Source organism: Malurus melanocephalus, unplaced genomic scaffold (assembly GCF_030028575.1).
Source record: "Malurus melanocephalus ecotype Western Australia unplaced genomic scaffold, MMel_1.1 scaffold_228, whole genome shotgun sequence".
NCBI lineage: Eukaryota > Metazoa > Chordata > Aves > Passeriformes > Maluridae > Malurus > Malurus melanocephalus.
Genome location: NW_026623460.1, coordinates 258,401 through 270,970, shown reverse-complemented (window position 1 = coordinate 270,970; position 12,570 = coordinate 258,401). Strand labels below are relative to the sequence as shown.

Sequence of the window (12,570 nt, the reverse complement as noted above, 5' to 3'; positions counted from 1 at the left end):
GTTCCTTCAATGTCGCCTTGAACCCAAATGTGCTTGCAAGGATTCCCATTGGTCTGGCATCCTTGCTGTAAAGAAGCTCTGCCTTTTGTATTTGGTTTCAGTACAARCTTAATGATCCCCTCAGCTCCTGTGCTAGAGATGAGGAACAACTGACCCTTTCTTTGAGCTGGAGATGGGGAACAGTTAACCCTCTCTTGCAGCTGCCCATGGGTTTGCAGATCCCCACTGTAATCATTTTACATCATTACACTTCCCGGCTGAAGAGCTGTAGGTTGCTCATGGAGACTTTTGTCCACAGACTGTTCTGTACCTCTTACCGTCCTTTATGCCCTTTTGAGCATTACCCTGATCTAACAGATCTAAATTAATAGAAGAAATACAGAGCATTTTTAAATGTGAGCAAACCCTGAATTCATACAGTGGGGCAATTGTTTTTTCTTGACAGTACTTCATGAGGAACATTTGAGCACAGGAGGTGATGTTTCTGTGGAATAGCCTGTGGTAACTCCTAGATTTTACTCATGGCAGCTCAGAGCCCACAGTTTTTAATGACTGTTTAAATGTATGTCATTTTACATTCACCTATAATGGTTTTCTTATATTGCACATTCATAATATCTATGTATAGTTCTTCACAATCTTTCACCCTATTACTGCCAAATAAACACCAATGATGAACTTCGCTATTTGTCACTTCCCAGGTAAGGCATGAGTACAATGGACTGCACACATCACAACACTGACCCTTGCAGAACCATACACCATCCAGCACCTCCCTCCATTGTGAGAACTGGTCATTTATTCCTGAGCTTTGAATTTTATCTTCTGAGCAATTGCTGAGCTATACCAGTGCTGTCCTGCCTGTTGTTTTCTCTGCTTAGTCTCCTTAAAAGCCTTTGTCAAGWACCTTTTAGAAACCCGGTCTGATATGGAAATTAGATCACCCTTATCCACATTTTTGTTGACCTTTTCAGAGACCTCCGAGAGGTTTGTTTAAGGCAGGACTTCACAGCAGTAATGTTGACTCTTGATTGCGTTAATCCAGGTGTCCCTCAATTCTAACCCAATTAGCATCTCTGTGTTTGGACAGTACAGAATGAGATTTGCAAACCTCTAGCTCTCCCAGTACGTGTGAAGTTTAGTGTAACATTGTTGGTAATTCAGGTGCTGTATTCTCTGTTGAGAACTCAAGGACACAGATGCTCATACAGAGGCATGGCTGCTCCCTGAATGCTGTGTGATAGTGAAAACAGTTTCTAATAAAAGCTGAAGCATACACACCTAAGTGTAGACCAGGTGCTATGAATGTAAGTAAGAAACTATCCTAATAATCAACTATATGTGCCCACAACTCTCTGCAAATATGTGCAAAACAAGAGTATGGCACAGACAAAACCCCACCAAGGTCTTTGACCCAGGGAATTATCTGCCACTGTCCCTACTGGCAGCCTTCTGTTTTCTCTCTTTCAGACTTTGTTGTAAGTTCTCTGGATCAAGGTTGGGCTTTTTGAATGAACATTTTTCACTTSCCACTAGCATGGGGAGCAGGAAGGAGGAAGAGATACCAGCTCTGAACAGGGGTGTTTCAGCTGCACGGTCTAGGAATGTCCCCAGGAATGTCTGCAATGCAGTTACCTGCCCAAAGACAGGACTCCTGGCCTTTATCCTTCTAGGATAAGGTGCTAGAACCACAGTTCATCCTCACTGAGCTTATCTGCAGGCACCGTSGAGCCCTGCAGGTGTAAGAGTTTGTACTCCCACAGATAGGCATGCCACCCAAATGGCAAGATGGACATGTGGAGAGAGGAGGAAGAGGAGCATGGGGGTTGCCTCCTATTTGTATGTTTCACACTTGCTTGGTTTTTAGGAACTTCAGCTGCTAGAAAAATAGTAAGACAGTTATTGCAAGGTAGGAAAGGAAATAAATTAGTCTTCTTGTGAAAACCTTCAGGACCATGCAAAAAGGTCCCCTTCAGGCCTCAAAATCATAATTAAAATAAGCGTTGTCAAGCCTCATGCTTTCTAAAGGCCCCAAGTTTTGGAGACTGGCAGTATTAGATTGTGGACAAAAATCTGTGGAAACCAGTGATGTTACACTGTCAAAGGGCAATTTCAGAGCTCCTCTTCCTGGGTTCACACCCCTCYGTCTTATCGTTCCAACAATTACTTTTTTTCCCTTCCTGCTTTCTGGCCTCACAAGAATGGACTGACGTGTGTGACTGCAGCACAGATTTTCTTCCCTTAGGTAAAGCAATATCACAAATGAGACTGATGCAGTTGATGCTCTGTAATTTTTTTACAGCCTTACAGAGAGCTTCAGGTAGAGCGAAAGAGCAATTAATCCTTGATGGAATGCAGTCTTCCTTTATTTTTACTGTAACATTGAAATAACTTTACCTAAATAATGAATTGCAAGATTAGTTGGTATTGTCCTAAAAACTCTGAAAGCAGGAAGAATATAAAGACATTAACCAAATATTTATCAAGTAAAATAGTTATTTTTAACACTCACATGACAGTTTCTCACTTGTCATTCTATTTCAGGACTGCTTTATGTGCTTGTGAACTGAAAAGGTATTATCCCCAGTAACACCTTATTCCTCCTCCAATGACTGACCAAWTTACATCCCAAGACTGTGCTGGACATGTTGGGAAAATTGACAAAAAATATTCTGAGATTACTGTGGAGTCTTGGAGAACATCAAGGATCTGTGACTGTATCTGAACTTCTACTTGCAGAGGCTGCGAAACAGRATGTTTTTCTACACACACACAGCTTTGCACATGAGGACTGGTGCCACTGGAGTCTGTGGTAACGGCAGATGCTCAGCATCTCTGACAACTGGGCCACATGCTTATGTGAGGCCTTGTTATTACACAAAAAGGCTCTTATTCCCACTCTTTTTATCTCTGCCATATAAGCTGACCTAGTTTACAATCTGCCTCTGTACAGATGTGTGCTCTTCCATGGGCAGAAAGAGGATGGAACCATTGCAGCAAAGAGTGCATGGAGTTAGAAAGGGGAAGAGACACAGGGCAGCTCAGGATGGGGAGATAAGGAGAAGTAGATGAAAGACAAAGATGTTTGGAGGAGAGGAGGGAGAAACAGGGAGAGAAAAGAGTGAAGCTGTATCAGTATCTGCTGCTCCTGCTCTATCCAGGAGACAGAGAAGTTACTCAGAGTATTTGCTTTGGGACCCTGTCAGTATACGGGAGCCTGGTTTCAATGAGACAGAGTTTTTATTGTTATGTAGTGAACCTTCAAATGGAGAGTAATTTAACGGTGATGCCTCTTCCTGTTAGAAATTTTTTCAGGCTGCTGTTTACAGCCCACTGTATGTATTCTCTATGAACTCTAAAAGATGCTGAGAGCAATGCAGAATAAAGGAAGGAAGGAAAATACGGTGATAATGATGCTGAATATGTCAGGCACTTTTATAACATTTATTAAATGAAATGCAGTCCTGAAAGGTGATGCTTGGTAAGGCAGTCTCCACTCTGAATTTTACTGAATATGAAAAATAAATTTTGCTTGGGATACAGATTTTAAGTGTCTTAGATTTGCTTTTAGATATTCTGTGATTAGATTAATTTTTCCTTTTCTTGTTGCTCAGGTTATTTCTCTGGCTGCAGAAAACCATGCAGATGAGCTGGATGAGGGAATGCACCAGCTTGTAATAACGTGTGTGAGATGAAAATGGTACTTCAGTGTATTCTCTGTGCATTTATAAAGTTAATGAATGCAGWGATCCATCAGTCAGTTAGCAGAAGAGCTGTAGGAAGTTTGGAGGTCACATTCATAAATGCTTTATATTCAGTGCAGGGATGAAATGTTGTGAATTACACAGGCAGGGAGCTGCTGGTAGAGAACTGACTAGAGATCCCTGTTCTATTCCTGGCATTGTTGTTGATTTGTGACGTGACTRAAGGCAAGTCACTTTCCCTTATTTATCTGTATGAGTTGATGAATTTTAGCACAGGGACTGCCTGTTAGTGGGAGTTTGCAAAAAGTAATAGGACCTCCTCTGTGGTTAGGGAATTCAAATTTATAAAGTTCACACATAGAATGAACTTAGAAATTCCTTTCTGAAGTTATTCACCTGACTAACAGCTCATTTACACCCATCTATTATGTGGTGGAATAGCTTGGCAAGATCTCTATCAGTCACTCACTACGTGAGTAATCTCATTGGCTTAAAAGTGACTCCTTGAGTGAGTAATGTTATAGTACTGGCTCTATAAACTGAGTCACCATCAGCTTACAAACTACGTGTGCAGCCCTGCAAGCATTTACCAGACAGCACAGTGTGTGTTACTGCAAGCAATTCTGTCACAGGAGTAATACTCAGTAGTAACTGGTTGTGTAACCTATACCCACGTGAGGAAGTTACTCTGTTCTGCAGTTGAAAAACCAGCCAAGTTTCACTGGTATCATGTTCTCTTCGATTCACGGGAATTGATAGTTTCCCTTCACAAGAAATCCAAAGAAGTATTCAGTTTCTGTGATATTGTAGAAAAAAAAAAATCTCTTTTATTGCTGCTTGCAAGGATACCACTGCGTAACCAACTCATGGATCTCCCTCCTTGCAGAAAATGCAGTCATTGCAAATCTGGTGCTGTAAAGTTTCACTTAAAGTTCTTTACAGTCTTGCTCCAGCTAATGTTTCTGCTTTGATTACTCTTGCCTTATCTTTGTCTCTTTCTACCCTCTTCCACAATAGCCCCAGYTTCTTTCCTCTATTGTGGGCTTTGTGACTCCTTTCAGTCTGCTCCTTTTCCTAAGGGTAGGGAAAAGAATCCCATTCAATAGTATCCKTCTTTTATTCTACAAATCCCTCTTTCAAGTCTGCTTCATCAATAACACCAACACAAGGCAGCTCTGAAAGGTGTCTTGCCCATGTCCAGCTTGCCTGATTGAGCCTGATCATCCTCATGGGCAGGAAGTGTATCTCTACGTGTTTTTCAAATTACTGTCTACATTGGAAGAGCCATATAAATATAGTACTACTTGTTACCACAGCATTGCATATTCTACATTTGTATCAATTGGTGGGGCATGATAAACATGGACTACAGTACTTCAACAATTGTGTACAGTTGCATATTGTTCCTGCAACAGAACAGGCATAGCAAAAAAGATTTAAAGGGCAGTCRTTATTTTAGAAATAGGGAACCTCTGTAACTCTTCTATACAATACTTGAATAGCATATTCTCACAAAAAAGCATTTGTTTGTGAACTAAAGAGCTTGATCCAAAGCCCAGTGGAGACTCTTCCAATGCATTCAATAAGCTTTGGATTAAGTCCTTCCTGAGGAACAGATGCAGGCTTTTATTCAGTACCAGTGGAACAATAAAAACGACAGGACAAAGAATAAAGTTGTCTGCAGAGAATAAAGCAATGTTGTCCTGCAGCAGCTTAAATACATTAGGCTCTATAGCKAAAATAAAGTCCTATAGAGTTTGTAGGTCAAATTGTTTGTGTAGGCAATTMAAAAAAATGTACAGTCCAGAAATGTTACATAACATAACACATAAATATCCATACATAGTGTATTTCACTGATTAATGAACTCTGTAGTATTTACAAAAACTGAGTGTCAGTTGTTCAAGAAAAGATAACACAGAAATAATTTGCTTCCATTAATGATTGAAAGTGTGATGGAAGAAGGAGCTGGAAGTTTTCTCATGCCCTAGCTCTTAGGGGGATCCAAAGTGTTTATCGAGACCTGGACTAGAGACAGGCTTTCTTTTAGTAAGTTTATCTCATTCAACATTGTGACTTCTTATCTGGCTCATGATGTTATCAAAATGCAAGCAATAATGAGGTGCAGAGACCTCTCCTGCTCCTGCAGGAAAAACTGGGGCCAGAGTCACCCTAGGAAAAAGAGTGAGATAACAGAGATAAGSAACTGTGGGAGACACAGGAGAGTAGACTAAAGTAAAAGTGGCAGCAAACAAGAGGAACAATTAGCAGAAGTTAAGYTTTAGCAGAAATCAAGCAGGGTGGGAACGTGGGACTTTCAGCAGAGAAACAATTGGAAGAGAATTTAATCAGAGGTTTTCAAGAGGCCTCTTGTAGATCTTGTGAAGAAATCTAGTGGTAGAGAAAGAGTGAAAAGTRTGTTTTTAAAATACCTGCATGGATTTATGTAGAAAGTAGAAATTGGAAAAGAAACCCGATTAGAATAGATTGCAGTCATAGCAAAAGAAGACCTTCATAATGAATATGTGGAGACAGACAGGTGGGTTTTGAAAGAACTGAGGGACTGTTAGTGTCTGGGGCWAGAAAGTGTGATTAGAAGAAGAAGAGATTACACAAAATTTTGACCAGGAAAGAAAGAAGGGAATCAAAAGCAGACAGATAATATTACACTAAGTTACTTCTACAATTTATTAAAAATAATATGAAGCCCTTGCAAGTCACAAGGCTGGATGTTTATTCCTTGTAGCACTATTGCAATGGTGTTAAATGCCTCCAACTGGAACGGGTCACCTGCTGCAGATGGGATGGGAGCACTAGAAATGACTGAGAAAACCAAGACCGCCTGAAGGTTCTCAGAAAGTCAGAGACAAGTGGATAATATTTCAAATAAGAGGATAATAGTTACAAAGAAGAAATTAKTTGTCTCATGGCTTTCCCCCTCAAATAACAATATCACAGTTTCCTTAAGAAGTGTCCATTTCTTGGATTAGAAATGGAACAGGCCCAATGACCAAGCCTATGGCCAGCCTGAAGGACTGGCTGTCCCTGCAATAAGCTGAGGTCTTGGCTTGGCTGTGTTTTCTGATCATCAGAAGKGCAATCAGGCAAAATGAAACTATAATAAGACAATGTGAGAACCTGGTAATAGGCTGGCTGATTAAATATAYGCAGTATTGTGTATGGAAATCCAGCTCTGCTCTACACAACTGCTGTGCATTTTAAAGTCTAACTCACTGCTGGAGCAGGCAATCTTAACTCGTCTTTGGATGTGGAGATTGAGGGGCACAGGTTTTTACACAGGAGTTTTTACGCAGGTGTTACAGTTTGGCAGTCTTCTTACTCTGCCTAGACAGTTTCCATGCAGAGCCACAGAAATAAAATTACAGTGCCAGAGGTGAAACATTATGTCTGATCACTTTGAATGACTGACGAATCTCTGGTTTCCCTGACCAATGTTGCTTGCTTCCRTGATGATACAAAGATGTACTTGAGAGAAATTAGCAGACATAACTGGAAATAAGCTTGAWTTTTTTCTGTTTGTTTGTTTTTGAGCAGCTGCACAGTGAAATTCATTTTTTTTTCATAAATTTCCAGACTCACTTAGGTTCTTTGGTGATATAATATTTCATAACACCAATGAAAAAGCAAATTAATATTCTATATGTCTGATAAAATATGGCACCAAAATAGTATCATTCTTTTCACTGCAAGACAAATTCTTTCAGCCTACTGTTGACATTTTTTTATCATCCTAAAGGTTTTGTTGAAATTAGAAATTGTTCAGCAAGATAAGCTCTCAATCTTCTGTGCCACAGTATTGCAGAAAAACCAAGTAGATGTGCATCTTCTTCCTTGTTACCAGTCAGCAGCAATGATGGTGGAAAATAAAGACAGCCAGCTGCAGTTTATGCTGCTCCCACACACCAACAATTTTTGAGCAAAAGCTGAAAGAATGGCTCAGTAATAAAGTACATGGTATTCTGAAYCTGCACTCTAAAGAGGGCTGCAGGCATAACAGGATGTGTTTTAAATGCAACAATGAAGAGGCAGTGTTTTGCTATTTGGAAAACAAAGAAGAAACATAAAAACCCCTCCAGGATTACTCACAAACTTTGGCTTGTTCAACAATAGGTCCAGTTTGGCTAGTTTGGAGCATGACATGGAGTGGGTCTTAGGGAGAATTCCAAATTTCCCGTCTTGTGAGGGAGAGTATTCCAAGGGTACCCTTTGTTTGTGATCCATATCCTGTATTCACTGGTTCTGAATGTCATTACCTATTCAATGTAAGAATTTTTACACCTTGAAAGCTACACAAATTACCATTGACTTGAACCACACAGTCAAGGGCACAGTCAGAACCTCAGTGTAACTTACTGCTTGCTTGTTAATAGCCTGTTAAAGCTAAAGAGAACTTTATGATGTCCCAATCTCCCCTTGGAGTAAGCTGGCTGTTGAAAACAGCAGGGATGTGAGGATTTCTCTTTCCTGTTTCTGTTAGTTGAAAGTATTGTTGAAACAATACTGCAACTATGTCTACAATAGATTATTTTCAGACCTGATCTATACCTGGTAGTTTTCTTATATGAAAGTATCATTACCCACTTGTCAATTTAACAATAGAAAGGACAATAATTTTGGATGTCTCTCTCAGCAATTGCAAGCTTGGAAGAGTTTATGACCAACTGCTCTGTCAAAACTCTGCCTCTAACACTAGTATCATCCCTTCCACACATTGTTAGCACTTCATTAAAAGAAAATTTCTGCTCTTTGTCATTTGCTATGACTAAATTAATCTCTTTTCCATGTGGGCAAGGATACTCTCATGGACTTTATTRACTTTCCTGTGCTGGCATTTTGCTGATTCTGCTCACGCGACATTAGTGGCAACACTGAGTCAGCCTCCCTCTTCCAAAATGATGTCATTAAACCTCCTCCTTCAGTGGGGGGTCTTTATTAAAAAAGCAAGGCCTCTTTTTTAAAACCAAGGAGGAAACAATGCTAAGTCAGATTTTGTTCTGTGTGATGTTACACTCCCAAGCATTGGAAGTACTGCGCTWTTAAAACAAAATGCATTCCACAGTCATTGAACATTTTCCCCCTCTCCCTCAATTATGACCTTAACTTAAGCTAGAGGAAGTTACAGGCTGATTAAACTCCAGCTGAGAGCTTTCCCAGCAGCCCTAGAGATGCTGCTTGCACCTTGGAGCTGCCACCAAGCAATACTATATCAGGCAGAGCACTGACATCTACCAGAASACAGTCTGGGAATGCTGTGCAAGTCCATGCTCCAGCTGCAAATCAGAATGATTTAAAGATCTGATTTAAACATAATGTGAAGGCCTCATTTTGACTTCTTTGCTCTATCAGTTTCAACCTTGCTTTTATTGCTTGTGTAATAGATTATTTTCCTAATGAAAAGTAAATTCTAATTGACTTGTATCTCTGAGGATGTGTTGACTTGCTGCTTTATATAGATTTAATCTTAAATTTGATGATTGTTTTTGATAGTCAAGAGTGTGAAAATCTGTGATATGTTGTCCATTCTAAATTGTTAACTGCATGTGGTCAGATTCTTATTTGTTATTAGTAGATCTGTTTGGCTTTGGTATTTTTTAAACATCATCTTGTTCCAGCCCCATTTGCATTTTATCAGCACTATAGGAAATAAAAAAAAGAAAACCTGTAGGAAAACTGCATTTTAGGAAAGCTGGGGTTTTTTTTAGCTAATAAAAGAAAGAAGTAAATATTGTAAGAAAAATCAAAATAGGTTTTGTGTTTACAGTTTTGTCATTTAAAAATTTTAAAAATGTTATGCAGTATTGCTTTTAGCTGGTTATTTAACATGGCCTTTAAGATTATAAAGCTAGCTGATACGATCTTCTCATACCACTTTTTACTCATAGACCAGAAGTAGACACAAATTTGCTGCACTTTGTCTTTAAATGCTTCTCTAAAGAAAGTGTTAATTATTGGGCTAAATTTAGCTAACTGTAATTAAAAAAAACCCAACAACTCTACTTTTATAGCAGATGTATGAAATATGCTTCATTAGTCTCATATGAACCTGTTTAAGAGCCTTGATTGCTGTTTTAATTTAATTTAAAGAAGTGTGAAAGATGAAAATAAATTTAGGCATTAATATGGGCTATGTATACTCAAGTTTGCATCTTTATTTTAAAATGCCTAGTCTTTAGTGTAAACTTTTTGGAGACACTTCTAGATTTTAACGTGTTATTTTTTTGTCTTCAGACAAAAAATTCTTCATGCTCAGCAATGCTGGCCATGGTGAAGATGAACATCTCAGCCTTGCAAGAATTCACTTGCCCATTCACTGTCTTTCCACTCTCTGCTTCTTACTGACAATTTCATTTGTGGCTGTTAAAAACACATGGCTGCACATGATCTGCACAGCGAGAACGACAACAAAATAGGAGTATTACAGTCATGGCTCTTCCAGAAAAACATCATGTTTCCACATGCCACCCCAGCACACCAGGCTGCCAGGTGAGTGCAACACTTTTCACAAGCTTGCCCTCCTCGTGCTGACGAGCTGCTCACAGGAAGCTGCCCAGCAGATGAAAGGAGGTGGGGTAGCAGTATTTGCATGGGGGCCTGAGAAGAAGCGAATAGAATGTGCAAGGGAAGATTTGTGGGAGRTTGACTGACAGTGAGGAAGGATAGAGCACTGGTTTGACACAATCTTCCRTGAACTGCCAGGAATGTTTAACGAAACCTCTCAAGAGATTCACCTTTGTTGAAAATCCTCCTAATCCTAAAAGTTGTACTGGACTCTCAGATATTTAGCAACAGGCCCTGCCATAGCCCAGTGAATGCAGTTTACACCAGTGGGGTGGGCTGTGCAGAACTACTCCCTGCCGCTCAAGATGCGACGCCCTCCACTGAGCGTGGCATCCACCAAGAGCTGTTTGAGCACAGTGCAGATCTCTGTGCCTCCCACAAGGACACGGTGAGAGGAGACTTACCCCTGCACCCTCCTTGGCTTCAGAACTTTCACAGGAGCATGGTCCCGGTGGGTCCCTCAGCAGCATAGCCAATCCTCCTGCACCTACAAAACCAAAGACATTTATTGCCCATGGGAGAATACACATGGCCGAGAGGTTGCTTTGCTTTGACTGGATCCATTTCTACCCGCCACGCTCTGTCACCAGCCTGGTGTTTTTGTTGATGTTGTTAAAGAAAGCAGAAAAGCTACAAAAACTGTGGCTGACAATCCTTTGCCAGCTGGAGATGGCTCTGAGTGCTGCAGAGAGGCAGCTGCTCTGGGGGAAAATGCAACRGGTGCTTAGTGTTGACACAGCGTGCCATGGCTCAGGAAGGACACAGGCAATTTCAGACTGCTCAGTGACCAAGCCTGTCCCTAGGGTGGGTCCCAGGGCCAGAGCTGCCTGGTTTCTGATGGGACACGGGGACARCCCTGACTGCCAGATCCAGCCTTGTCACACCTAGACAGCTCCAGAGACACCGGGTGCTCCGTGCTCACCCGTGTTGCTGTGCTGAAGGTGTGTCTGCGCTCACAACATGAGCTTGTCGTGTTTTGGGGAGAAGCCAGAGGACTTTTCATCACTTCTGTGCATCCAAAGGGCAGGGAAACTGAGAGCATCCGGAGCCCTAACTGAGAGTTTGTCATTAGAGATTGCCATTTGTCCCACAGGCAGTAGTTACCTCTGCTTCTTGGGTCAGGTCACGAGCACAACTCACAGGGCGTGGTGYGGGCAGCCTGCCTGGGACAAGCTCTGCACTTTTATTTCTACAGCAAGCTTTAGCCTTGAAGAAGGTAAGAACATCAGCTGATTTCACCTTCTGGGGCAATCTTGCTCAAGCATAACTAGCCACAAATAGCCGCTTGATTGCTTTTGGAATTTCCATAGCAATGGCAATAATTAAATAGTGTTGAGTTAGAGTCAGATTAAATCAGTGAATATTTTCTAAGCTGTGAAATTAAATTATAAGGGGTTACATGATCTCCTCTATAGAGAAGCAAGATGTGCAAGGATTTGTGTATCATCTCCAGCAGCTCTGCTGAAGGTACACATTCACGCTGGGAGTACACTGAATAATGCTCCTTATGCTACCACAGCATAGTGTGTCCCTACTAAATTTGAAATAGGTCTCTCATGTAATAATACATCTTGAAATGATTCTACAGCCCCGGTCAACACAAAGATAGTTATTCATGCCCTCTGCTGCTACTTGAGTCTGTAATCTTGAGTGTATCTCTTCAACCCACTACTGTTTGCGTATGCACCACATTTGTGTTACGATTTGATTACTTATGCAAAAAGGATCTGTGCTTCAGGGTTGCCCTTGGCTTATTTGTTGCTTTGGCAGACAGTGGCACATGCTAACAGTGTTAGCTTGAGCTGTTAGTTAAGAGACATTCACTATTGACTTGCATCTCCCCTAAAAATATTGGCTGGTTACAGCTTCAGTTTGACTTGCTTTGCACTGGGAGAAGAATATTAAAACGTGCCAGGGGAAACTTAAGTGCCCATAAAAATCCTGCACATCTTTTAACTTTTTCAGGCACAGGTTCTTTGGAGCTGGCCCTTCCTCTTCCTRCCTGGAGAGCTTTAGTGTCCATGTAGTCCACAGAGCCAATAGGTAACCCTCAGGAATGTTTGAGAACTACATTAAAACCAGTGTGAGTAGTAATGGAATTGGGACCTTTTTCTTGTGTTCTCCACACTCTGAAAAAGCTCACAAAGACAGAACTCAAAGCCTGTGACACAGGATTGAGTTGCATTTATCTCTATGCTCTATGGGGGTCCCCTAGAGCATTGCTGCTTTGGAAGTGATGCTGCAGAAAAAGCAATTAGTTTATTCTGCCCTGAGTTCTCTTTTTTCC

At 40.9% G+C, this 12,570-nt stretch overlaps 1 protein-coding gene across 4 annotated transcripts in view; it reads right to left on the bottom strand.

The window, feature by feature from the left end:
* Positions 1 to 12,570, bottom strand: part of PALM2AKAP2 (PALM2 and AKAP2 fusion) — a 252,737-nt gene that overhangs the window by 87,654 nt on the left and 152,513 nt on the right. For all 4 annotated transcript variants that reach the window (XM_057374544.1, XM_057374546.1, XM_057374547.1 and 1 more), the window contains one exon: positions 10,688 to 10,770. In XM_057374544.1, coding sequence (XP_057230527.1) covers positions 10,688 to 10,770 — 83 coding nt within the window. The remainder of the gene's footprint in view (positions 1 to 10,687; positions 10,771 to 12,570) is intronic.